At 42.9% G+C, this 27774-nt stretch overlaps 1 protein-coding gene across 4 annotated transcripts; it reads left to right on the plus strand.

Moving 5' to 3' along the window:
* The first annotated feature begins 1814 nt into the window (after positions 1 to 1814).
* On the plus strand, positions 1815 to 27018 carry LOC120307278 (C-type lectin domain family 2 member D-like). 4 transcript variants are annotated; one of them, XM_039341847.1, is made up of 8 exons: positions 1815 to 1888; positions 13065 to 13160; positions 14208 to 14297; positions 19985 to 20080; positions 21766 to 21915; positions 22869 to 23056; positions 23323 to 23420; positions 26778 to 27018. In XM_039341847.1, exons 1-8 carry the CDS (start codon positions 1852 to 1854, stop codon positions 26890 to 26892), a joined length of 870 nt encoding a protein of 289 aa, XP_039197781.1. In that variant the 5' UTR covers positions 1815 to 1851; the 3' UTR covers positions 26893 to 27018. The 4 variants fall into 4 exon arrangements, with proteins under 4 accessions (XP_039197781.1, XP_039197783.1, XP_039197782.1 ...); XM_039341848.1 differs by lacking the exon at positions 1815 to 1888 and adding an exon at positions 9518 to 9704; XM_039341846.1 differs by lacking the exon at positions 1815 to 1888 and adding an exon at positions 9803 to 10065.
* The last annotated feature ends 756 nt before the right edge of the window (positions 27019 to 27774 follow it).

Genomic DNA, 27774 nt, shown 5'->3' on the forward strand with positions numbered 1-27774 from the left:
TTACAACAGTTGCATTAACAACTATTGATAATTTGTTTCTAAAGTATGCCTTTTGTTTCCCTGACAAGTTTGTAAACCGAGCCACCATCCATTGTACTCTGGTTGATCTAAACCACAGGTGTCTAAACATTTGGCTTGCCTGGGCCATCCTGAGTGAAGAGAAATTGTCTTGGGCTGTATATAATATAGTGTATATAAATAACAAACTTCCCTTGGTTTTTTTATATTTTTATTATAACATAAAAGATGCCCATAGCGACAGATTTTATCTTCCTGGGCTCCAAGATCACCACAGATGGGGACTGCAGCCAAGAAATTAGAAGACGCTTGCTCCTGGGGAGGAAAGCTATGGCAAATCTAGACAGCATACTAAAAAGCAGAGACAACACCCTGCCAACAAAAGTACGTATAGTCAAGGCCATGGTTTTCCCAGTTGCAATGAATGGCTGTGAAAGTTGGACCATAAGAAAGACTGAGTGCCAAAGAATTGAGGCCTTTGAACTATGGTGCTGGAGAAGACTCCTGTGAGTCCCCTGGACTGCAAGGCGATCAAACTGGTCAGTCCTAGAGGAGATCAACCCTGACTGCTCTTTAGAAGGCCAGATCCTGAAGTTGAAACTCAAGTACTTTGGCCACCTAATGAGAAGGAAGGACTCACTGGAGAAGAGCCGAATGCTGGGAAAGATTGAGGGCAAGAGAAGAAAGGGACGACAGAGAATGAGGTGGCTGGATGGAGTCACTGAAGCAGTAGGCGTGAGCTTAAATGGACTCCAGAAAATGGTAGAGGACAGAAGGCCTGGAGGAATGTTGTCCATGGGGTCACGATGGGTCAGACATGACTTTGCAACTAAAAACAACAAAAAGATGCCCAAGAGGGCAGTATAAACATAGCCTTCTAAGCCATAGCAGAACAAAATAGAAACACAGGTGCAAAGACTGAAATATGTAAGATTATGGAGCAGCATGTTCAGTAAAGTGAAGACCTTTCGTAATAAAAGAAGCACATCTCAAAGTGATACGAACAGATGGTGTGAGCAATCTGGCAGCCTGGCTCTTGGAACAAAAGAAACATTTGTAGAGTCAGTGAAGATATTAATAGTTTTGTCTCTGGCAAAAATTCAACTGCTTGGGTTCCAAAGGAAAATAGCAAGGGCTTCACTCAGCAAATTAAAATAAAAAACAAGCTCTTGTTAAATGGATTCCATCAACCAGAAAGGAGGACTGATCCAAAGAGTCTAAAGTCAGGATTTTGTAGGGACACATTAGTAAGATCTCACTCAATCAGGTTTCTTCTACCAGGTTAATGGTTTGTAAACAGTTATATTGGCAACTTCTCTCATCTCAGGATTACAGGATTCAAAACTAAATTGCTTCAAAAGCCACATTTGGAGCAGATAGAAATCTCCTTCAAAAGCAGCTTAAACACTGATGTATCAAGGCTTGACATTTGAGGAGAGGAACACAACACGGTCATAACAAACAAAGTTAATGGGAAACCCATAACCATTTTTTTCTTTTTTGTATTTTGAACAGGAAAGACGATTGCTCTGGTGAAGATTTCATCATGATTGCTCTGATCAATATCTGATCGTGGTCATTCTGATCTAAATCTAATCAGTGACCATTCAAAGTTACAATGCCTTCAGAAAATCACTTCTGGCCATTATAAAACATTGTGCCTCCTTCTCTCCCCCAATAGTCACATCAGCTTGCATTTCCAACTGGTTGCCAAATGCCCTGTGACCATATGATTGCCATTGTAATCATCTCTGCTGGCTTCCCTAGAAAGTCAGAGAGAAGCTGGCAGGGAAGGTTGCAAGTGGAGAGAATGGAGGGGAGGGGACACCCTTCATGGGGCCGTGGCAACACAGTCCAAAACCGACACCAGGTATGGCTTTTTCTTTCTGGAGATTATTTCAGTTGCCTAGCAACTGATTTTTGGTTAGGGTGTGTCTTGTTTGAGTTAAGGCTAAGAAGCAGAATCTGATTTTCTGAAATGAAACACAACAAACAAGGATGATTAGTGGACTAGAGGCTAAAACATATAAGGAATGGTTGCTGGAATTGGGTATGTCTAGTTTAACGAAGAGAAGGACAAGGGGGGACATGATAGCAGTGTTCCATTATCTCAGGGGCTGCCACAAAGAAGAGGGAGTCAAGATATTTCCAAAGCTCCTGAAGGCAGGACAAGAAGCAATGAATGGAAACTAATCAAGGAGAGAAGCAACCTAGAACTAAGGAGAAACTTCCTGACAGAACAATTAATCAGTGGAACAACCTGCCTCCAGAAGTGGTGAATGGTCCAACACTGGAAGTTTTTAAGAAGAGACTGGATAGCCATTTATCTGAAATAGTATATGGTTTCCTGCCTGAGCAGGGGGTTGGACTAGATGAAAGTATTGTAAAAATCCTGAGGAAGAGGAGGAGAAGCATTACATGTACGTTCTCCTATTGTTGTCTGCCTTCTCTTTTTGACCTTCAATTAACGGAAAGGAAATTTTGAAGGTGGGGGTGTTTGTGCCTAAATTAGATTAGACAGGAAAAGAGTAAAGAGCAAATAGGCAAAACTCAAACACACGTCAAGCAATAAAGAGTAAATGGCAGACAATAAAACCCTCTTAATTTTCTTTCAATCTGCACAAATCACAAAACCTATAAAATACACATACCAGAATAAAGGCGTGGCTAGAACCTGAATTCACCACAGATTTAGCTTTTAAAGGGAGAGACCTAAGTTTAGATTAGAAGTTCACAATTCAAAATAGTTTCTCAACTTCACATGCACAAGCAAATCTGCTCAGACAAATAACCAATAACAGTTGGCACCCTAACATTGACAATGTAACAAAATAAACCCCCATACAGTATTTTGCCTCTTTTACACAATCTATCACAGCCCTGCTTGGACAATGATTCTTCTCACTTTTCAGCTGGCAGAAACAGATGGCCATGGTATATAGGCAGGGAAGTTAATGTGGAATTCAAGGAAACTATTCAATTTTTTAAATATATTTTTGTATTCTTCACACTCTTAAAAATAGAATAGAATAGAATAGAATAGAATAGAATAGAATAGAATAGAATAGAATAGAATAGAATAGAATTCTGTATTGGCCAAGTATGATTGGACACACAAGGAATTTGTTTCTGATGCATAAGCTCTCAGTATACATACAAGTAATAGTGATAATCATGATCATATACATCATGAAAATACATTCATCATAAATTGTGAAATACAACACTTCATCATAAATCATAAGATGCAACCCTTAGTGATAGTCATAGAGTACTAGCTAAGCAAACAACATAAATCATACTAGGGTACAAAAAAACCCCTATAAATTGTAAGATACAAGCAGCAAAGTTATAGTCATAAGGAGATAAGGATAGGTAATAGGAAAGATGAGGGATATCATAGTAATACAGCTATACTAAGTATTTTGACAGTTGTGTAGGAATTAGTTGTTAAGCAGAGGGACGGCATGGCAAAAAAATTGTCCTTATGTCTAGTCCAGCGGTTCTCAACCTGTGGGTCGCAACCCCTTTGGGGGTCGAACAACCCTTTCACGGGGGTCGCCTATTTCGATGATCTTAGGAACTGAGACACCGCTCCGCATCCGTCTCCGCATGGCCTCCTCCGCCATTTGCAGAGAGAGAAAGAGAGGCACTTTTACTTCCCTTTTCTCTTCCTCCCTGTCTCTCTCTCTCTCTCTCTCTCTCTCTCTCTGATTTACCTCATGCAAGGCTCCTGATTGGCCCTGCGCCCGGGTGCCCCACCCCCTGGGAGAAGTACGGCCAGGTCCTCGTGGCCTTGGAGCCGCCTGGGGAAGCCCTGGGATCCCTGCTGGGAGCGGCCCGCTGGAGGCTCTGCTGAGTGGGCCAGCCCTCCCGCAAGCTGCAGCCCAAGGGAGACCAGCCCCTGCGATCCCCAGCCAGCCCAACCATTGGCCCCGCTGGCCGGCAAGGCGCGCCGGAGTCCAGGCTGCCAGGAAGGAAGAAGGAGATGCAGCAATGGTAGGAGAGGAGAGCCTCCTCCTGGGGCCCAGCACTGGTGGTGGCTTCCTTCCCCTCCTCTTCCTCCTCCCCTTCTTCCTCCTGCTGCCTCCCAGGCAGCTCGGCGGGCACCGGGACAAGAGGGGTGCCTGGGGGGGGAGCAGCTGGGCTGGTGGAGGGGCTGGCAGGGGCCACACAGCACCAGCCCCCACCGTGGCTCCATCGATGGGCAGAGGGCGAGGCCGGGCAGTGCAGAGTCCCAGCTGAGGCAGCTGCTTCCTTCCCCTCCTCTCCTTTCTCCTGCTGCCCCCGGGTGGCTCGGGCGGGCGCTGTCCCCACCGTGGCTCCATCGATGGGCGGAGAGCACGGCTGGGCAGCGCGGAGTCCTGGTGGGGGTGGCAGCCAGGCCGGGGGCGGTGGGGACTCCTGACGATGCAGCCGTGCTGCTGCTGCCGCCACCAGAACCACTGCCTCCATCCTGCTCCCCCTCCCCGCCCGTTCGGCTGAGGACGTGGCGGAGGCCGGCCGGGGGGGGGGGCGGGGACTCCCGACAATGCTGCTGTAAGAGAGAGAGAGAGGGAGAGAGAGAGAGAGGAAAGAGAGAGAAACAGAGGAAAAGAGAGAGGAAAGAGAAAGAGGAAAGAGAGAAAGAGAAAGAGGGAGGAAACAGAGAGAGAGAAAGAGAGAGAGGAAAGAGAAAGAGAAAGGGGGAGAGGAAAAAGAGGAAAGAGGGAGAGAGGGAAGAAAGAGAGGAAAGAGAGAGAAAGAATAGAGAGGAAAGAGAGAAAGAGGAAAGAAAGAGAAAGAGGGAGGAAAGAGAGAGAGGAAAGAGAAAGAGAAGAAAGAGGGAGAGAGGAAAGAGAAAGAGAGAGGAAAAGAGAGAGAGAGAAAAGAGAGAGAGAAAGAGGGAGAGGAATGGCACTTCTCCAACCAGGCTGGGTGGCGCCGGTGGAGCGGCCTTCCTGCCCCCCCTCCCTGGCCAGCTGGATGGGGGGTTGGGAGTCACAACATGAGGAACTGTATTAAAGGGTCGCGGCATTAGGAAGGTTGAGAACCACTGTTCTATATAGTTATGTTTAAATGACCATTTAATTTCTTGGAGTGACAGTTGATGAATTCCTCCTGTCCATAGCCAAGAAATAGTATAAAGTCCTTGTCAAGACAACAGTAGAATTTTAAAATCATGAATGGTGGAAAGTCCACTATAATTCATCAGGTAAGCTGATCTTTCAATGTTATATGTCAAGGCACAGACAATATTTTTTTAAAGTGTAAGTACCATTATGTTTGGCTACTTGCCCTATGCAAATTTGTTTTTAATATCCCAGGCTGCTTCGTAATTAGTTGAATTAGTACAAGTATAGCAGAAATATTACTTGTGTGTTTGGGCCATTGATGTTCTTTGAAAATAGGGAATTGGCATGTTCCTGCGTAACAGTGAAATCAAATGCAATAATGTGATTTACCCACCAGTCAGTACTTAAGAGCCCAGGAAAAAGAGACATTCCTTAAATCCATGGAGTCTGCAAAAAGGAAATTCAACTATGTTATTTTATAAGCCAGCATTTTTAATTGCATGCCGCTGAATAAGAATTTTGTTCCCCGCCTGTCCCACCTACCGCCATTTGCAATATAAAAATAATGTAAAAGAAGCAACAGCAGCAAAATAGACTTAAAGGTTGCTTGAAATAATAATTCTACAAATATTTTTTTTTAAAAAAGCAAAATTTTATCAGGGCACTTCCAAGAAACTGACAATCTCAATCTGTGAGAAATCTAGAAACCCTTTTCTTTTACAAGGACAGTTTGGTTAGTCAGCAAAACCTGGAATGGATTCTCCCAGGTTGTCTTTAAAATCCTGCAAGGGAACTTTTAAGCAGCACAATTTCTCCCTTCTAGAATGGATACATCTGGTTACTCAGAAGAATTGTAGCCAGACTGTCTTCAAGAGTTCTCTGTGCTGCTATAAAACTATAAAAACTGGCATTAGTACTATTGAAAGAAAAATCTTCATCATGGTCCAGTCCAAGCCAGAAATAAACAAAATGAAAACTGCTTGAGAAAGAAGGTTATGGTTTACTGAAGAGCAGAGCCAGACAGAAGCATGGCTCTGGGAAAACTGACCACATGTTGCTGGGAGTGGTGGGTTTTTATACCTTCTGGGGCCTTTGAGGTTGTTTCCTGTTCCTGTTTGAGGCTTTGTATTTCCTGTGTCATGTATTATGATTTGAGTCTGAGTGTGCCCTTCTAGTATTGGTGAGTTAATCCTACTATATTTTCTGTCTGTAGAGTTTGGGTGGGATATGTAGATTTTAGGGGTCTTTGTCTTCCTAATCTCATCAGCGTCTAGTTTCCTGGCTCCAACCTTCCTAAATGGATTATTACATCTGCATTTCTAAAACCTGGTTTCTGCCTGGGGCTATTAAGAAAAACTGGGCTTTTTATGCCTTTAAGATCCTTTGGGGAAATATATTCTGCCTTTTCAATATTCCCCATAATATTTCTTTCTCTGGATTCTTCCCACAGTACATCCCCCTCCCCAAACCAAGGATGCACTGAGTTGGCAGGACATCTTTATAAAGATCCTGGAAATTTCCAGGAATAAGCCAGGCTATAATAGACAAAACAATAAAAAAGGCAAATAATAAAAAAAACCTTAATTTTCTTCTAATATGCACTCAGTATATACAAATCATAAAAAACCAACCCATAAAACTCACCCCAGAATCAACGTGGCCAGAGAGAAATTCAGCATTTAAAGGGACAGACATAAATCTAGAAGTTTCTTTTCACAATTCAAAATAGTTTCTCAACTTTACATGCGGGCACAAATCTGAACAAATAAGTGGCGCCTTAACACTGATCATGTAATCAAAAAACAAAACCCAAAACGCTCTTCCGCTTGTTCTCCCGCACAATCTATCACAGCCCTGCAGTGGCAGAGGACAAAAAAGGAGGATGAGGGCAGGGGAAACAGCCAAAAGCAGCAGAAACAGAGCCTTGGAGAAAACAGGGCAGCTCCTATCCTCTCTTTTTTTCCCATGTTCCAGCCCTGCTAAGGAGCATGGGGAAAGCGGCACCTTAAAAGGCTGCGGCTGACCAGCTTCCTACTGGATTCTTCGCCTAGTGCAGTGGTGGCGAACCTATGGCACAGGTGCCAGAAGCGGCACTCGGAGCCTTCGCTGTGGGCACACGCACCGTCTCCCCAGCCCCACCTCCTCCCATGGCCCCCTCCTCACCAGCAGCCCCTTGGAGGAGAGTCACCCCTGGGCGCAGCCCATGCGGAAGAGCCAAGGACGTGGTAGCCAGGCAGCGGGGACAAGACTCTGCCCTTGCGCCATCATGCACAGATGATGCTGCGGGGCATGGGCGGAGGGCGTGGCCACCATGGTGCTGCTGGGCTGCCTGAGTGATCTATGGCGGGCTGTGGAGGTGGTGGGTGGCCCAGTGGGCAGGGCGGAGCAGGGACAGGGGTGGGAGCGGTTTTTGGGCACTCGATTTCTAAAAGGTTCACCATCACTGGTATAGGATCTCCTGCTTGAGTAAGGGGCTGGACTAGAAAACCTCCAAGATCTCATCCAACTCTGTTATACTGTTACTATTACTGATGTGTTCGGGTGAAGGACATTCTTGCTGTTCAGATATTCACCAGCTGGACAGCTGAATTTAAAAACGCAGCTCCTGATCAAAAGGATTTTAACCTTTAGTGATCTGTTTTGGCAAGCACAGCAAGGGGAAAACTGAGAAAGAACATTGCTCACAATATTTATCTTCTTTGGCTCTTCTATCAATGTTCTCAATGTTAGTGGGGTGCCCCAGGGCTCTGTTCTGGGCCCAGTGCGCTTCAGCATCTTCATCAACGATTTGGATGAAGGGAACTTCATGGGGAACTCATCAAATTTGCAGACGACACCAAGCTGGCAGGAATGGCCAACACTCCAGAAGACAGGCTTAAGATACAGAAGGATCTGGACAGACTTGAACACTGGGCACTAACTAACAAAATGAAATTCAATGGTGAAAAAAGCAAGGTTCTACATTTAGGCAAGAAAAACCAAATGCACAAGTACAGCATAGGTGGCACCATGCTCAATAGTAGTAACTGTGAGAGGGACCTCGGAGTCCTAGTAGACAATCACCTAAATATGAGCCAGCAGTGTGCTGCAGCTGCCAAAAAGACCAACACAGTGCTAGGCTGCATTAACAGAGGGATAGAATCAAGATCACGTGAAGTATTAATACCACTCTACAATGCCTTGGTAAGGCCACACTTGGAATACTGCATCCAGTTTTGGTCACCACGATGTAAAAAAGATGTTGAGACTCTAGAAAGAGTACAGAGAAGAGCAACAAAGATGATTAGGGGACTGGAGGCTAAAACATATAAGGAACGGTTGCTAGAATTGGGTATGTCTAGTTTAACGAAGAGAAGGACAAGGGGGGACATGAGAGCAGTGTTCCAATATCTCAGGGGCTGCCATAAAGAAGAGGGAATTAAGCTATTTTCCAAAGCACCTGAAGGCAGGACAAGAAGCAACTGGTGGAAACATCAAGGAGAGAAGCAACCTAGAACTAAGGAGAAACTTCCTTACAGTGAGACCAATTAACCAGTGGAACAGCCTGCCTCTAGAAGCAGTAAATGCTCCAACACTGGAAGTTTTTAAGAAGAGACTGGACAGCCATTTGTCTGAAATGGTGTAGGGTTTCCTGCCTGAGCAGGGGGTTGGACTAGATGACTTCCAAGGTCCCTTCCAACTTTACTACTATTACTATTCTCATAGCGGTCTGAAGATGACGCGGTGCAGAGCAGTGAGGGCGGCTGGGCTGGAGATTGCCAGGTATTCGGGGCTTTGGAGGAGCTGCTTCGCGCTCTTGGGGGTCTCCTAGCATTGGGAGCTTTTCGCACGGGGCTACTTTGGCTCCGTTGAGAAAGTTACCCGGTGTTCGGCTGTGAAGGAAGGGAAGCGGATGGTTGCGCCTTTGCAACTTCGGAGAAGTGGAAGTATTATTGGGGGAAAGGATTCGGCGCCTGCTTTTTCGTCAGCAATTCAGGCTAAACGTTTTTCTGTCTGTAAAGAAGACTTTGAGTGGATAACATTGCTGAAGCATCACTGATGAAAAACTGACTTTGCAACAAGCGTTGGCATATCTTTTTTCATTAGGGTTTCAGGAGATTAGGACACACTGGTAGTCGGCGAGTCACTGAAGTAAATAAAAGTAAGTTTGGTGCGTAGAGAAAAATTACACGGAGTTGATGAACTCGTGCCTGCTTCTCCGCTATAGTTTTTGTTTCCTGCTGAATTTATTACGACTGGCGGAAGGAATCTCGCCCTCATTTCTTGTTATTTCAGGAGATGTGTTTCTCTGTGTCTTGTGTCCATAGATGTTTGTGTATGTGTGTGTGTGTGTTGCTACATGGAAAACTTTTTAATTACTCGGTCCGCCTTTCGGATTCACATATAGACTCTCATTGATCTTAGCTTTTTGTTCCCGTTGTTTTATGTCTGCGACACCGTGGGAATAGGATGACCATCTGTGTGCCGCAGGGTGGGTGTGGGTGAAAGGCCGCAGGCAGGTCGACCCGCAGAATTAGATGCAGTCCACTCGGCGCGGCTGGGTGGGCGTGGCCAGCTGGGCGGAGAACAAGTTTGCGCCGGCAACTGAGGAGCCAGAAGAAAAATCAGCCTGAGACGTGCCAAATTTGAAAGGTAAAGGGTGGTTCCCTCGCCCCCTCCCCATTTGGAGAAACGCTCCGTTTTCCTTTCTGCTTCCTAGGAGGTTTCTCTGCTAAGTTTGGCAGGGAAGGGAGGGGCTGGATGGATTCCGCCCCCACCCACCCCGATTTGGAGAAACGCTTCGGTTTTTTTTTTCTAACTTCTCAGGAAGCAGCAAATAAAACAGCGTTTCTTTCCTAGGAACTTAGCTTGGACAGGTCCAACAGTACTCTGCATGTAAATTGAATAAGCAGGGTGACAATATACAGCCTCTTCCTATTTTGATCCAATCAGTTCTTCATGTCTGGTTCTAACTGTTGCATCTTGACCCGGATACAGGATTCTCGGGAGACAGGTAAGGTGGTCTGGTATTCCCATCTCTTTAAGAACTTGCCACCATTTGCTGTGTTCCACACAATCAAAGACTTTAGTGTAGTCATTGAAGCAGAAGTAGATGCTTTTCTGGAACTCCCTTGCTTTCTCCCTAATGCAGTGAATGTTGGCAATTTGATCTATAATAATAATAATAATAATAATAATAATAATAATAATAATAATAATAATAATAATAATAATAATGGTAGTAGTAGTAGTAGTAGTAGTAGTAGTAGTAGTAGTAGTAGTAAAGTTGGAAGGGATTTTGAAGGTCATCTAGTCCAACCCCCTGCTCAGGCAGGAAACCCTGTACCATTTCAGACAAATGGCTGTCCAGTCTCTTCTTAAAAACTTCCAGTGTTGGAGCATTCACAGCTTCTGGAGGCAGGTTGTTCCACTGGTTAATTGCTCTCACTGTCAGGAAGTTTCTCCTTAGTTCTAGGCTGCTTCTCTCTTTTGCCTCTTTGAAACCCAGCCTGTACCTCTGATAATTCTCTGTTCACATACTGCTGAAGCCCAGCTTGTAGGATTTTGAGCATAACCTTGGCAGTGTGTGAAATGAGTGCAGTTGTACAGTAGTTTGAACATTCTTTGGCTTTGCCCTTATTTGGGTTTGGAATGTAAACTGACCTTTTCCAATCCTGTGGCCACTGTTGATTTTCCAAACTGGGTGGCATATGCTTCCTAAGGCCCACTTGGCTTTGCTCTCTAGGATGTCTGGCTCAAGGTCAACGGTCACACCATCATGGTTACCATGGTGATAAACACCTTTCTTGCATAGTTCTATATATTCTTGCCACCTCTTCTTAATCTCTTCTGCTTCTGTTAGGTCCCTACTATTTTTGTCCTTTATCATGCCCATCTTTGAATGCCCTTGATATCTCCAATTATCTCTAGTCTTTCCTGTTCTTTTGTTTTCCTCTATTTTTTTGCATGATTGTTCTTTACATCATCAGAATTTCCTTTCGTCGTTAGACACGCTTACAGCTGAGTGTCCTTTTGGCTTTGGCCTAGCCACTTCACTCCTTGAAGTGACGATGCAGGAAGTTGGTGACTGGAGAGACATTGCTGAGCACATGGTGTGCCATTGGAGTGTACAGGTGCCAGTTCCTGGCCCCAGAGCAAAGACCCAGATTGAAGTTGGGGCTTCACCCAAAACCCAAGGCAGAAGCAGGCAGAGTTAGTGCTGCCCCCAAGCTCAGGACCCTGGTTAAGGGTTATAATGGTAGCTAACTTCAATTGTTGTGTAATTAAGCCTTTGTGAAGTGTGCAAGCAGTTTTCTGTAACACGTATACAATTTCCTTATGCTCCACTAATAATTGATCTAAGGCTGTCTTATGACCACCATTGTCTCCAAAATTTCTGTTGCTAACCAAGATGGTTGTTAAGTGAGTTTTGTTCCATTTTACAGTCTGTCTTGCCACAGTTCTTAAGTACATCACTCTAGGTGTGGAGTTAATAACACAGTTGTTAAGTGAATCTGGCTTCCCCTTGACTTTGCTTGTCAGAAGGTTGCAAAAGGTGATCATCTGACCCCTTATAATGCAACCATTATAAGTACGAACCAGTTGCCAACCTTTTACCACCAGACACATCCACAGCTAAGCATCATTTTGGCTTTGGCCTAACTGCTTCACTCTTTCTGGAGCTTCATGTAATTGCCCTCCGCTCTCCCCCAGTAGCATGAGGGGAAATACATCATGACCTGAGGGGCTCATCTTCCAGGATCATATCTTTTAGACTTTTGATATTATACTGTCCATGGGGTTTTCTGGGCAAAGGGAGTAGTAGTAGTGGTATTAGTAGTAGTAATAATAATAATGTGAACTTAAGTAGGTGTGAACTTAAATGGTAGAGGACAGGAAGACCTGGAGGAGCGTTGTCCATGGGGTCGCGATGGGTCGGACACGACTTCGCAATTAACAACAACAACAATTAATAATAAAGTTGGAAGGGACCTTGGAGGTCATCTAGTCCAACCCCCTGCTCAGGCAGGAAACCCTATACCATTTCAGACAAATGGCTGTCCAGTCTCTTCTTAAAAACTTCCAGTGTTGGAGCATTCACCGCTTCTGGAGACAGGTTGTTCCACTGGTTAATTGTTCTAACCGTCAAGAAGTTTCTCCTTAGTTCTAGGTTACTTCTCTCCTTGATTAGTTTCCATCCGTTGCGTCTTGTCCTGCCTTCAGGCGCTTTGGAGAATCGCTTGACTCCCTCTTCTTTGGGGCAGCCCCTGAGATATTGGAACACTGCTATCATGTCCCCCCTCGTCCTTCTCTTCATTAGATTAGACATACCCAATTCCAGCAACCGTTCCTTATATGTTTTAGCCTCCAGACCTCTAATTATCTTTGTTGCTCTTCTCTGTACTGGAGAAGGGTTGCCATTTCCTTCTCTAGTGGACTGTGTTTGGTCAGAACTCTCCACTATGACTTGCCCATCTTGGGTGGCCCTGCATGGACCTAGAAGCAACCTAGAACTAAGGAGAAATTTCCTGACAGTTAGAACAATTAATCATTGGAACAACCTGCCTCCAGAAGTTGTGAATGCTCCAACACTGGAAGTTTTAAGAGACTGGACAACCATTTGTCTGAAATGGTATAGGGTTTTCTGCCTGAGCAGGGGGTTGGACTAGAAGATCTCCAAGGTTCCTTCCAACTCTGTTATTCTGTTATTATGTTATGCACAGCTTAGCTCACAGTTTCAGCAAGCTGCACAAGCCTCTTCACTATGTCGAGGCAGGGGTGCTTAAAGGGATCTTAGCTCTTTAAGATAGCCAACTCAGATTCTCGATTCAATTCAACCTTTTTGACAGAATGTGGAAAACAAAATGTTGATTTTTATTCCTCTATCAAAAAGTTTCCCCAAAGGTAGTGTCCTATATCTAAAAAGAGGTTCCTCGAAATTAGCAGCAGTTTTTCCAGCTTCTCTAAGCATTTTGGTCTTCCTTCAGGTGACAGCTTTATTTGTAATTCCAGATCGTACAAATCCAGGAACAATGGCTCAGGATAAATTTGAGATGATTGATGAGCAGGCCCCTCATAGCAATGATCGTGTACAGCAAGAAGAAACAGGTAACTGTGAGAGGGACCTTGGAGTCCTAGTAGACAATCATCTAAATATGAGCCAGCAGTGTGCTGCAGCTGCCAAAAAGGCCAACAGAGTGCTAGGCTGCATTAACAGAGGGATAGAATCAAGATCATGTGAAGTATTAATACCACTCTACAATGCCTTGGTAAGGCCACTCTTGGAATACCACTTGGGGTCTCATCCTTCTTAGCTTTTGAAGATCAGTCAAGATCAAATTCAACCCTTTAACAGAATGTGGATAATGGAATGTTGATTTTTTTTTTGCTTCTCTAATAAATAGTTGCCCAATTTATTAATGGCCATGAAAAACCTTTATATGACAAAGTGTTTTCTGTTATACACTTTTTAAAAGGCTGGGTCCTACATCTAAAAAGAGATTCCTCGAAATTAGCAGTAATTTGCCATCCTCTGTAAGCATCTTGGCCTTCCTTCTTGTGAACAGCTCCATTAATACCACTTTACAATGCCTTGGTAAGGCCACACTTGGAATACTGCATCCAGTTTTGGTCACCGCAATGTAAAAAAGATGTTGAAACTCTAGAAAGAGTACAGAGAAGAGCAACAAAGATGATTAGGAGACTGGAGGCTAAAACATATAAGGAACGGTTGCTAGAATTGGGTATGTCTAGTTTAACGAAGAGAAGGACGAGGGGGGACATGATAGCAGTGTTCCAATATCTCAGGGGCTGCCACAAAGAAGAGGGGGTCAAGCGATTCTCCAAAGCGCCTGAACGCAGGACGAGAAGCAATGGGTGGAAACTAATCAAGGAGAGAAGCAACCTAGAACTAAGGAGAAACTTCCTGACAGTGAGAACAATTAACCAGTGGAACAATCTGCCTCCAGAGGCAGTGAATGTTCCAACACTGGAAGTTTTTAAGAAGAGACTAGACAGCCATATGTCTGAAATGGTGTAGGGTTTCCTGCCTGAGCAGGGGGTTGGACTCAATGACCTCTAAGGTCTCTTACAACTTTATTACTATTATTATTAGTATTATTAATATTATTGTTGTTGTTATTTTTCTAATTCCAGATCATACAAATTCAGGAATGCTGACTATGCCTGGGGAGCAAGAGATGCAGCCTCTTTCTCCCAATGCAGGTGGACAAGAGGAAGAACCAGGTAGTAATAACAGTTTTGCAATAGTGGCGCATATCTGTATCTCGGCTGTAGGATGAGGGTGAAGTTTTTTTTCTTCGAGCTTATGGGTTGGTTTCCGAATGTTTCGTTACCAGGCTAGGAAACCTCTTCAGTTGAGTTTAGGGGTTTTTAGTGTCAGTGTTCTTTGGCTTTTAAGGGTTTTGTGTGGTCAGTAGGCCTTGCGATGAATCAGGTGTGGGTGTGCCAAGTGAGGGTCTTGTGATGGGTAATACTGTAATAACAGTATCAGGATCTGGAAGCTGCTCACTCAAATGAGGGATTGAAATGTCCGAGCCGTGTCTACTAGAGTATAGGAAGCAATCAAAAGATGTAACCTGTTCCCAGTTGGACTTTGAAAAAGTCCTGCTGAATTTTAATCTTTCACGAGACAGAGTGAGCAGGCATTCAGAGTCTGTTGCAGGGGACAGCTATGAAATAAATATAATGAAATAAAGAAGCAAATGTGACAACAGAGATAGGGGCTAATTCTAGTAAGCAGTAACAAGTCATTGACATAAAATGTATAGTAAGTGACAGGATATTATTACTAGTATTATGGATCATCGCACAGTCAGCCAGATGTTCAGACTGGATTTGGCATTTTGTCTACCTATCGAGTCCTTACCCAGGACCTGGGTTAGGCAGATGTGGATGTTTGATGGTATTACAGATATCGTCGCAGGATGGAAGCAGTTCCTAATAAGGCCGCCTTTTGCAATTGACTAATAGCGAATTTGTCAATGCCAATGGTGTTCAAGTGGTGCTCCAGTTGTTTTGGGATTGCACCCAAGGAGCCTATGACTATTGGTACTACCCTTGCTTGCTTTTGCCACAGTCTTTCTATTTCTATTTGTAGGTCTTTGTATTTTGTTATCTTCTCCAGTTCTTTCTCGTCTATTCTGCTGTCTCCAGGCACTGCCACGTCCACTATCCAGACTTTTTTGTCTTTCTTATCGACAATTGTTAAGTCTGGGGTGTTATGTTGCAGGTGCTTGTCTGTTTGAATTCTGAAGTCCCAGAGCAGTTTAATTTTATCATTTTCTATGACTTTCTCTATTTTATGATCCCACCAGTTTTTGCTTACAGGCAAATGATATTTTTTGCAGATCTTCCAATGCACCATTGTTGCTACTTTGTCATGCCGCTGCTTGTAATCAGTTTGTGTAATCTTCTTGCAACAGCTTACCAAGTGGTCCACTGTTTCTTCAGCTTCTTTGCATAGGCGGCACTTACTGTCTGTTGCTGTCTTCTCAATTTTGACTTTGTATGCATTTGTCCTTAAGGCTTGGTCTTGTGCAGCCAGAATTAGTCCCTCGGTCTCTTTCTTCAATTTTCCTGCTCTTAGCCATTGCCAGGTTTTATTATTATCTGCTTTCCCAGCTATTTTTTTCATGTATTGGCCATGTAGTGCTTTGTCTTCCCATGCCTCTATTCTGTTCTTCATTTGGTCTTTCTTGTAGGCCAGTTTGGTCTCTCCAGTAGTCAGTAAGCCTTCCTGATATACTAATTTCAGTGCATCTTCATCATTGTTCTTCAGATATTCTTCCAAAGCCATTTTTTCTTCTTCAACCATCTGATGTACTTGTAGCATTCCACGCCCACCTATTTGCCTTGGTAGATAAAGTCTATCAATGTCACTGCGTGGATGAAGGGCATGATTCATTGTCATTATTTTTCTGGTCTGCCTATCCATTTCTTTTAGTTCTGCTTGAGTCCAGTCCACTATTCCAGCTGTGTACCTAATGACTGGGATTGCCCAGGTGTTGATTGCCTTTATGGTATTTCCTCCATTGAGTTTGGACTTTAAGATCTTCTTCACTCTCTTGATGTATTCACCTCTAATCTTTTTCTTGACTTCAGTGTGCTTGATATTGTCAGCTTGAAGGATACCCAAGTATTTGTAGTACTCTTCCTCATCCAGACTCTTAATGTTATTTTCGTGGGGCATCTTGATTCCTTCAGTTTTCACTATTTTTCCTTGTTTGATAGTAAGTGTGGCACATTTGTCCAAGCCAAACTCCATTACAATATCTTGGCTATATATACGGACAGTGTTGAGCAGCGATTCTATTTCAGATGATGTTTTTCCATACAGCTTCAGATCATCCATATAAAGGAGGTGGGATAGTCTGGCAGATGTTTTTGATGTTTGATAGCCATGTCCTGAGTTATTCAGTATTGTTGACAGAGGAAACAGTGCAATAACAAATAGTAATGGTGACAATGAATCTCCTTGAAATATTCCTCTCTTGATATTAACCTCTCCCAGCTTCTCACCATTGATCTGCAACTGTGTCTTCCATTGTGCCATCGATCTTTGCACAAATTTTCTGATGTTTCTACTGACTCCTGTTATTTCTAGGCACTTTATTATCCAATCATGTGGCAGAGAGTCAAATGCCTTTTTGTAGTCAATCCATGCCACATTCAGGTTGGTCTTCCTTCTCTTGCAGTTTTCCAAGATCATTTTGTCTATTAGGAGTTGATCTTTTGTTCCTCTGCTATTGGGGCGGTTTCCTTTCTGCTCAGGTGGAAAGAGATTGTTTTCAACTAGATGCTGTTGTACTGCATCAGCTACCACACCAGTTAGTAATTTGAAAGTTGTTGGTAAACAGGTAATTGGCCTGTAGTTGCCTGGTGTTGCCCCTTTTGCTGGATTTTTTATTATTAGGTAGGTTTTCCCAGTTGTTAGCCACTTTTCAATTTCTCCTCCTTGCAGTATATTGTTGAACTGCTTGGAAATGAGTGGGTGTATAACAGTTAGATGTTTCAACCAAAACCCATGCAGTTCATCTTCACCCGGTGCTGACCAATTTTTGATTTTCCTTGCTCTTTTTTCTACCATTGTTGTTGTTATTACTAGTTCTTTCATTTCAACTTCTGTTTTATTTGCATCCACCTCTTTTAACCAAGCCGCATCCTTGTTGTATTTCTTTGGGTTATCCCATATCTGCTTCCAGAACTGCACTGTTTCTTCCTTGTCAGGTACTGACTGATTCCTTGCAGTTTCTCCATTGATGGATTGGTAGAAACGTTTCTGATTGGATTGAAATTGGAGGTTCTGCCTATAGTTTGCAATTCGAGCTTCATATCTACTGATTTTCCTGGCTATAGCTGTTATTTGTTGCTTTATTATTTCCAGTGCTTCCTTGATCTTCCTTGTTTCTAAGTGGTATTTCTTGATTAGGTATTCTTTGGTCTTCTTGTTCTTCAGCTTCTTTTCTTTCATCTGTTCTAGCTTGCTTGCATGTGATCTTAACTTGCTGATCTTATTTTCTAGTCTAACCTTCCATTTTTCTGGTGCACTGTTTGTTTGTTTTTCTTTTTTGTTGATTTTGCATCCCAGGTATTCTGTTATAACTGCAGCTGTGCTGTACATTAGTTGGTTTGTTTCTTGCAGTGAATTGGTGCTTATACTTGATATTGCAGTATTTGCATCTTTTAATGCTTGTGCTAGCTGTTTCTTTGGAACAAGCTTCAATGCAGGTAGCCTTATTCTGTTGTTTTTGTGCTGTTCTAGATGCTCAGTTATTCTTTGTTTCAATTCTTTTATTTCTTTAGTTAGAGGGTTTTGTTCTTCCTGAGGAAGAGGTGCCTGGTTTCCAAATGAGAACAGTTGTATATCTCTGCTGGATTCCTTCACTGCCAACTCCCCCTGGTTTGCCTCTACATTCTGAATTACTTCTGGTAAGGCTTTGATTTCTTTGCCCTGGGTAAACCTTTGCAGTTCGTCCAATTCTGTTTCTGTGAATACTTTATTTCGTGTTATAAATCGGCGTTGATCTGCTAGTCTCTGTTCTGTTATTTCTGATTCTGGATGTTGTTCTTTCCAGAACTGGTGCATTCGTTTTAGATATCCTCTTCTTGTTGGACTTGATCTGTAGTAACAGATCATTATTTCTTTGTTTTCCATCACTGTGTATCTGCGATGGGTAAACACCTTTTCTTCCAGTAGTTCTGCAGCTGCTGGCCCTGGTTGCTCAGCCAACAGTCCTGAGTCCTGTAACCCATTTTTCACCAGATATCCAGGAACTCCAATATCTAGTGCGGACCTTGTTAACCCGGGCGACGTCCGAGCCGGTATGGCATTCTGAAATTTACGTCTCACCATATTTTTTATGGGAGAGACACTCTTTGTCTGACTCCTCTGATGAGACCTGTCCAGTATGGTTGAACCTCTGGCATAGCTCTCATCTTCCTCAGAGTACACAAGCCCCACAACCACGTCAAGGTAGTGTCTCACTGGGGGTCTAGTATTATTATTATTATTATTATTATTATTATTATTATTATTATTATTATTGATCATCGCACAGTCAGCCAGATGTTCAGACTGGATTTGGCATTTTTGTCTACCTATCGAGTCCTTACCATGGATCTGGGATAGGTAGATGTGGAAGAGCCAAAATATGGATGCTTGATGGTATTACAGATATCGTCGCAGAATGGAAGCAGTTCCTAGTAAGGCCGCCTTTTGCAATTGACTAATGGCAAATCTGTCAATGCCAATGGTGTTCAAGTGGTGCTCCAGTTGTTTTGGGATTGCACCCAAGGTGCCTATTACTATTGGTACTACCCTTGCTTCCCTTTGCCACAATCTTTCTATTTCTATTTGCAGGTTTTTGTATTTTGTTATCTTTTCCAGTTCTTTCTCATCTATTCTGCTGTCTCCAGGCATTGCCACGTCCACTATCCAGATTTTTTTGTCTTTCTTATCAACAATTGTTAAGTCCGGGGTGTTATGTTGCAGGTGCTTGTCTGTTTGAATTCTGAAGTCCCAGAGCAGTTTAATTTTATCATTTTCTATGACTTTCTCTATTTTATGATCCCACCAGTTTTTGCTTATAGGTAAATGATATTTCTTGCAGATCTTCTAATGCACCATTGTTGCTACTTTGTCATGCCGCTGCTTGTAGTCGGTCTGTGCAATCTTCTTGCAGCTGCTTACCAGGTGGTCCACTGTTTCTTCAGCTTCTTTGCATAGGCGGCACTTACTGTCTGTTGCTGTCTTCTCAATTTTGACTTTATTTTGACTTTATTATTATTTGATTTTATTATTATTTGACTTTATTATTATTATTATTCACTCAGGACACATATTTTTGTGTGTTGTGCATGCATTGATGTTTATGGGTGTTACTAAATAGAAAGCTTTTCAATTACCGTATTTTCCGGTGTATAAGATGACTTTTTAAAGCATTCAAATCGGCGCCGAAGTCGGGGGTTGTCTTATACGCCGAGTCGTCCTATACGCCGGAAATTATGGTAGTTTCCGACGTATAAGACGACTTTCTAGGCATGCAACTTGGCGCCAAAGTCGGGGGTCATCTTATACGCCCAGTCGTCTTATACACCGAAAAATACGGTACTCAGTCTAGCCTTCACATCCTTCTTAGCTTTTGAAGATCAGCCAAGATCAAATTCAATCCTTTTAACAGAATGTGAATAATGGAATGTTGATTTTTTTTTTTTGCTTCTCTAATAAATAGTTGCCCAATTTATTAATGGCCATGAAGAACCTTTGCATGACAAATTATTTTCTGCTATACACTTTTTAAAAGGCTGGGTCCTACATCTAAAAAGAGATTCCTCGAAATTAGCAGTAATTTGCCATCTTCTGTAAGCGTCTTGGCTTTCCTTCTTGTGAACAGCTCCATTTCTAATTCCAGATCATACAAATTCAAGAATGCTGACTATGCCTGGGGAGCAAGAGATGCAGCCTCTTTCTCTCAATGGATCTGCAAGTGGACAGGAGGAAGAACCAGGTAGTAATAACAGTTTTGCAATAGTGGCGCATATCTGTATCTCGGCTGTAGGATGAGGGTGAAGGTTTTTTTCTTTGAGGTGGGTTGGTTTCCGAATGTTTCGTTGCCAGGGTTTTGTGTGGTTGGTAGGCCTTGTGATGAATCAGGTGTGGGTGTGCCAAGTAAGGGTCTTGTGACGGGTAATACTGTAATAACAGTATTGAGATGTGGAAGCCGCTCATTCAAATGAGGGATTGAAATGTCCAAGCCGTGTCTACTAGAGCATAGGAAGCAATACAAAAGATGTAACCTGTTCCCAGTTGGACTTTGAAAAACTCCTGTTGAATTTTAATCTTTCACGAGGCAGAGAGAGCAGGCATTCAGAGTCTGTTGCAGGGGAGAGCTATGAAATAAATATAATGAAATAAAGAAGCAAATGTGACAACAGAGATAGGAGCTAGTCCTAGCAAGCGGTAACAAGTCATTGACATAAAATGTATAGTAAATGACAGGATAAGAAAGCGGGAAATCAGCTTCGAACATACAGGAATATAGATTTTTAGTATGGATCTGCCTGGGCATGTTCCTTGTCCAGGATGCTGTAGAAAGGAGAGAAGGGAAAATGGATTTGTCTCAGGGACCGTTTGTGGTTTATCCCAAGGAATTAAATGTCTCAGGCCAGTTTTACCTCATCATTTGTGCAGACTTAATGTAATTTTTCTGCTGCACCATCAATTTATTTATATATTCAATTTTTATAGCCACTCTGCTCAACCAAGTGATTCTGGGTGGCTTACAGTTCTGAAACTCTAGAACCATTAACATAATTAAAAACAATAAAACAATAAAAACATCCAGAAAATAAATAGAAACAGCATAGTTTCTTCTGTTAGTTAATCAATGAATAGTAAAGCCAGTAAATGAAGTCCTTAACCCATTCCGAGCTCCGGGCCCTGGTACCTAGCCGAGTTTTTAATGCCTTGTGAAAGGCCATTAGGGTTGGGGCCATTCTAATCTCCGAGGGAGAATAGCCCACAAAGCAGGGGCTACAGCAGACAAGGCCTGTCTTCTGTTTCCTACCAGTTGACACTCTTTGGCTGACAGGATGTGCAGCAGGCCCAATCCTGCTTCACCAGGCCTGATTTTGTTTCATGTTTCAATCTTCAATCTTAATTGAATCAGATGAAATGCAAATATAATCTTGGAGCATCACCTATATTTATAAGAAGGTCTCAAGTCCATTATGGATACGAAGGCATTCCTGCAAGTCTTCTTAGAAAAGGGAGGAAGATAAGATGAGATGAGATGAGTTGAGTTATAAGATATAAGATAAAATATAAGATAAGATATAGGATAAGATATAGGATAAGATATAAGATAAGATATAGGATAAGATATAGGATAAGATAAGATGGCAAGACAGATGGCAAGAACTAAGCAGTTTTATTTGCTCAGTGCGAACATTGTAGTTCAGTTTATTTTCATCAGACTCAGACTGGCATTTTAATTGACTCAAGAGGATAATTATTGACTCTGGAAATTAAAAGGAAAAGCCAAGAAAACCTTAGCGATGTAGAAATGTCTATAATATTTTATTTAGGGATTTCAACTCAAGGAGAACCATCAGTATCCAGATTTCTCTGTACCTTCCTATGGTATAGCAGATAAGTGCTGATGAATATTGTTTCTCTTCTTTTTTTGTGCAGAACAGAAATGTTTGTCACCTTGCTATAAATACATAAAGGCAAGAATTGGAACTGTCATTTCTCACATAATCCTGATCGTCATTATTATCGTCATTGCTTGTCTCCTGTTAAGAGCCAGGGAAAATCAGAAGATCCAGGCAGTTCAAATGGGTATAAATATTTATTACAAGTTTAAGCTGTCTATAAGAATCTGAACTACTAATAGCCAGAGCAAATTGGAGGTAGATAAGAGTCAAAGGCATTCAAGGTAGGCTGGATGTAGATCTCTTGTGGGTACAAAGGGACTCGAGACTGATTGCATGTTTGACCCCTCCCTCAGGTTCAGCCTGCTACATCTCCTACATCTCATTTATTACCAGGGTAAGGAATCCAGACCCTAATACTGGTCCCATGAAGAGCTTCTTCATGACTTCATGAAACCGATGACCTTTGCAGATGGGTTAGAAACATAGAATTGGCCTTGCAGTCACTGCAATCTACTTCATCTGGTCCAGGAAAACTTCAGTTCTTTTGTTTGGAAAAAATCTTGGTGTTTGATTGAAAGCATCACTGAGTCTTGTTTTAAAAGATTTATCCAGAATGAGATAGCCAGAAGGAAAAAAAAATACTCATTTGGCACTAGTGAGAAGAGCAGAAATAATGGTTTAAGGGGCTTAGCAGGAAAATGAATTATAAATAGCAAACATTTGAGCCTTTTTTGCCAGGTGACTGTAATAGTAAAGGCAAAAAGTAAAATAAGTAAATCCACATTTATTTATTTAGTGATTTCCTGCCTAAAGCAATAATTGTGAAAAAGCTGGACCAAATGTTAAACAGGTTGATCAACTGAGTGGAAAATCTCACAAAGAGATTCATGACCGAATAAGTGGATTTGCTTCTGGTTTCTCGGATTCAAATCCAGCATGCAAATCACTGTTCAGGTTCCACAATCTCTGTTAATCTGAGGATTACATGATGGAAGTTAGAACATGGATCTTCTTATCCAGATTGGGTTTTGTTAGAAATCAGTAACAGGTCCTAATCCAGAAGGATGGTTCCATCCTACCTGTAAGAACAGGACTGGATAATTTATTGTCTATTCTTTCCACCTTTCTCTGTTCTAGGAACATCAGTGCCATTAAACTGCCAAAAGGATGTAATAGAATGTCTACCTGTTACATGTCCACCAGACTGGATTCAACACCAGGGGCACTGCTACAAATTGTCAGAAGAAGAAAAGAACTGGACGGAGAGCCAGCACTTCTGTATTTTACATAAAGCTTCCCTGGCCAAAATTACAAAGGAGGAAAGGGTGAGTCGTGTAGCTGGTTTTGTCCAGGATAAATCAGTTCCTGGAAGTCATGTTGCTTCCTTGATGATGCACGCTCTTCTACAACTTGAAAAATTTAATGGATTTTCTCCTAATACTAGTAAAAAAAAAATCTCCTTAGATGCCTTTCTGAACAGAGAGCATCTTAAGCCTTCTCCAGATTTTAGTCTTTCCAGCCTATATGTAAGTTTAGAAATACAGCTGGGAGTCTAACAATGCAGTGTTCTAATATGCACAATTTCTTTAAGGGTATTATGAAGATGTTCACAAGAGACCGCTTCTTTTGGATCGGCCTCAAGAGAGAATCAAATCAACCCTGGAAGTGGCTAGATGGAGACAATGCAACGTAAGTCTTCCTCTTTCCCCTTCAGTTGACAAGAACTAAAAGTAAAACGCCTCCGCTGAGACCCCCCCCCCCCAGCTCAGGACTGATCTTAGAAAGAGCCTGCTGGCTGCCAGCATTCAGGAGTTGCCCTCTAATAAGATTTGGCCCTACTAATGTAACTCAAAATGCATCATGGGTAGTCCTCGATTTAACAGCCATTTATTTAGCGACCGTTCAAAGGTACAACAGAACTGAAAAAAAATATGGATGATCAGTCTTCACAGTTATAGCCATCACAGCAGCCCCCTTGATCATATGATCAAAATTTGGTCACATGGCAACCCACACGTATTTATTTATTATTTCTATTTTATTTGTTTATTCAGATAATTTATATGGCCGCCCAACTCACTCATGGTGACTCTGGGCAACTTACAAAAATAGAACAACTATACTAAACCCAATAACCCCCCAACTCCCTGGTGACAACAATCAGACCAACCAGTTGTTGGGCTCCATATCACCCCGGGATCGCCAAATCTGCTGGCAAAACAGTTACAACAGTTGCAGCATCCTGGGGTCACAATGATCACCATTTATGACCTTCCCACCTGGCTTCCAATAAGCCAAATCTATGGGGGAAGCTGGATTTGCTTAAAGCCACATGACTTACTTAACAATTGCAGTGATCCATTTAACAACCGCAACAAAGGTCATAAAATCAGGCATAACTCACTTACACGAGGGGCTTGGTGCTGTCCAAGTTCCCAACTCACTTAACAACCATCTTGCTTAGCAAAGGAAATTCTAGTCCCAATAGTGGTTATAAGTCGAGGACTGCTTGTATAATTATCATGTTCAGAATCCCGCTTGGAACTGAGTCCAGAATGCTGAGCTCCTGGGACACAGATTTACTGTACAGTCAACAGTTCCCAATAGATGAATTGGGGGACAATCTGCAGAATCATCTTTGGGAATTAAAGATAGAAGAAGCTGCAGGACACTTTGGGAAGGCCAGAGTAGAGTTCATAAACAAGACTTTCCAACACTGCTGTCTCTCAGTTCACTAAAAACCCATTAATCTTCTGTTGGGTTTCTTCTCCAATGGCATCTTGATCATGGTTGGAAACTGACCAATGAGAGAAGCAACCTGGAATTAAGGAGAAAGTTCCTAACAGTGAGGACAATTAACCAGTGGAACAGCTTGCCTCCAAAAATCGTGGGCGCTCCATTACTGGAGATTTTAAAGAAGAGACTGGACAATCACTTGTCTGAGATGGTATAGGTCAGTGATGGCGAACCTTTTAGAGACCGAGTGCCCAAACTGCAACCTAAAACCCACTTATGCATCGTCAGGTGCCGGGTGGTGTGGCCCATTGGCTGGGCGTGGCTGTGGTGGTAATGACAGACTGGGTGGGACTAAAAAGTTCAATCAATCAATTCCAACTTTGCAAGATTTTTTTTCCCACGAGAAGTTGAAATTGACTGATTGATTGAACCTTTTTTTTTTTTTTTGCACACGGCGGTGGAGGCCTAAAGTGAAAAGGTTTTATAAAACCCAGCTGAAGGCCTAGGACTGGGTTGACGGCGCGCGTGCCCACAGAGAGGGCTCTGAGTGCCACCTTTGGCACCCGTGCCATAGGTTCACCACCACTGGTATAAGTTCTCCTGCTTGAGCAGGGGGCTGGACTATGAGACCTCGAAGGTCCTATTCTATTCTTATTCCTATTCCTATTCCTTTTCTATTCTGTTCCTGTTCCTGTTCCTATTCTTAGCCTTCAGCCACTTTGAAAAAGGTAGTTTTTTATAGGAAGATGGTTAAAGCACTTTTCTTGTTCATCCATAGCTCTTGGCCATTGAAATTATACTTTCCCAAGCAACAGGGCAACAAGAGCATTGCCCACTGAAGTTGCACATTAGAAAACAAATACTGTAAGAACAATGAAAATGGAATAAATAGGAAAGATACAGCAATAGATTTTCCCATCGTCCTGAAGTTCTACCAAATTAATTCAATTTGCCCTGGGTTATAATAGCCCTATGGTCAACTCTCTAGTAATACTTTCCCTCCAAACCTGCCCTTAAATGATGACTCTGCCCATTTAGGGTTAAACCAAGGCAAGTATGGGAATTAGTTACATTGATTCTGTAGGAATTTGATGTATTTTCAGCACACTAGGGTTAAGGCAGGCATGGTGCCCGATTGGTACATTTGTTAAGTGAACTAAGAGTTAACGAAAGAATTTTGTAAGCCCCTCAGAATCACTTGTGTGTGAGTTGGGCAGCGGAGGAGGAGGAGGAGGAGGAGGAGGAGGAGGAGGAGGAGGAGGAGAAGGAGGAGAAGGAGAAGAAGAAGAAGAAGAAGAAGAAGAAGAAGAAGAAGAAGAAGAAGAAGAAGAAGAAGAAGAAGAAGAAGAAGAAGAAGAAGAAGAAGAAGAAACAACAGCATATAGTATCCAGATCCTGTCTTTATGTCCACAAATCAATCTGTGGGATAGACAACCTCCTGAATTTCTTTGAGAGCTGCTCCTACTTACAGTAGAAAGTAAACTACCTTGGAGTTTCCCAGCATGGTGCTTTCTGATTAGGTTGGGCTACAACTTCTATTATTTTCAGTCATTGTGTCCAAGGGTAGGAAATATGGTGGCTATGGTCCAGTCCAGCATTTCCAGAGGACACCAGGCAAGGCAAGATTCAGCTAGATCAGGGGTGTCAAACTCAATTTCATTGAGGGCCACATCTGCATTGCGGTTGCCCTCGGGGCTGGGTGGGTGTGGCCAGCGTGGGTGCGGCCTACTGGGTGGGCGTGGATGGAGTGGGTGTGAGCTACTGGGTGGGTGTGGCCAGCTCTACATCATTTGCATCAAGGATGCCTGTGGGGGCCTGGGCAGAAGTGGGACAGATCTGAGGGTCTCTGGCAGAAAAGGGTGGGACCAGGGCAGATCCCATCCAGCCGGATATGTGAAGTAGGCGAGGGCCATTTGCTGGCCACTTCCAGGCGATGGTGCATTTCTTCATTCCTAACAAAGGGTGACACCTCCCCAGCATGCACCCAGGGGGTGGGGCTGACGTGGCAGGGGCTGGTTCCTCGCTGTTTCCAGATGGCCTTGTGGAGCTAAATGCATTTCAGCATAAATGGCCACACAAAATTGTACATTGGCTCCCGGCCAGCCTTGGCCAAAGCCAAGGCAGCGGGGGCCGTTCCCTCACTGTTTCCAGGATGGCTTCGCGGGCCACATGAAACCACTTCACGGGCCACATCCGGTCCCCGGGCCTTGTGTTTGACATGTCTGAGCTAGATGGACTGCAAATTCAAGTCCCCTTTGGTGCTGCTATGTAAGAAATTGTCTCCACTGCCTAATTCTGCTTTTATTGCAGGATGGAAGTCGAGGGAAATGGAGGAGACTGTGCGTTTTTGGACAGTGATTTCACAGCCAGATCAGTGAGATGCAGCACTGAGCACTATTACATGTGCAAAAAAACATACTCCTGAGAGATCATGAAAGAGATGTCAACGCTGCTAACATTGGATGTTTTTGCATTGACAACGAAGGGAAATGTAGCCATCTTTTATTTTTTGCTTTTAGAGTTAGATGATGCTGGGAGGGGGGATGTGAAGGAGAGTTCAGCTAGACATAACAATACTGTGTAGCGCCCCAGATAATCTTACGGACCCTGCTCAAGCAACGCTTCTGTGGTATGTCCTGGATGGGAGGGAGGGAACTGCCAATGATCTTTTTGGCCATCCTCACCACTCTCTGCACCGCCTTCCTGTCTGAAGCAATCTAGTTTGGTCTTTGGGCTACAAAGGAAATGCGAGCGCTTTTTCACCATCTGAAGTGTGAAACCACAAGGAAATATCTCAGAAGGGTTCTGACACTAATGAGAATCTTGAATACCAACCACAACAGAAAGAAACGGTAGCAGAAGCTTCTCTGTAATGAAGCAGTTTGCCTTTATCAGCCTTCCAATGTGGCATCTTTACTTGGTCCTGAATATCTGAGATATCTGTCCAACCTCACAGAAAAACAACACAGATTTCAGGAAAGTCTCTAATGGTTTGTAGGGTAAACACATTATCCTGGAGGCTGTAAGAGGAATTTCCTCATTTTTAGATAATTAATCATTTAATTAATTTTGGAATGATTGGAAATGCTGCTCCCCAGGTTTTTTGCCCCTAGGGCTAAGATGTGGCTTATAAAATTAGCTGCCAACTAGTCTCTTATTTCTCGTTTATGTGTGTTATTCCTTCCCAGCCAAGGAAACAAACACATAAATCATTGAACAAAACAACACAGAGTTCTCAATGCACAAATAGCCAGGTTCAAATTATATTGTATGTACCATACCATCATACTTGACAGTTAATATGAGA

Source organism: Crotalus tigris, unplaced genomic scaffold, assembly GCF_016545835.1.
Source record: "Crotalus tigris isolate CLP2741 ecotype Arizona unplaced genomic scaffold, ASM1654583v1 scf7180000017773.841730, whole genome shotgun sequence".
Taxonomy (NCBI): Eukaryota; Metazoa; Chordata; class Lepidosauria; order Squamata; family Viperidae; genus Crotalus; species Crotalus tigris.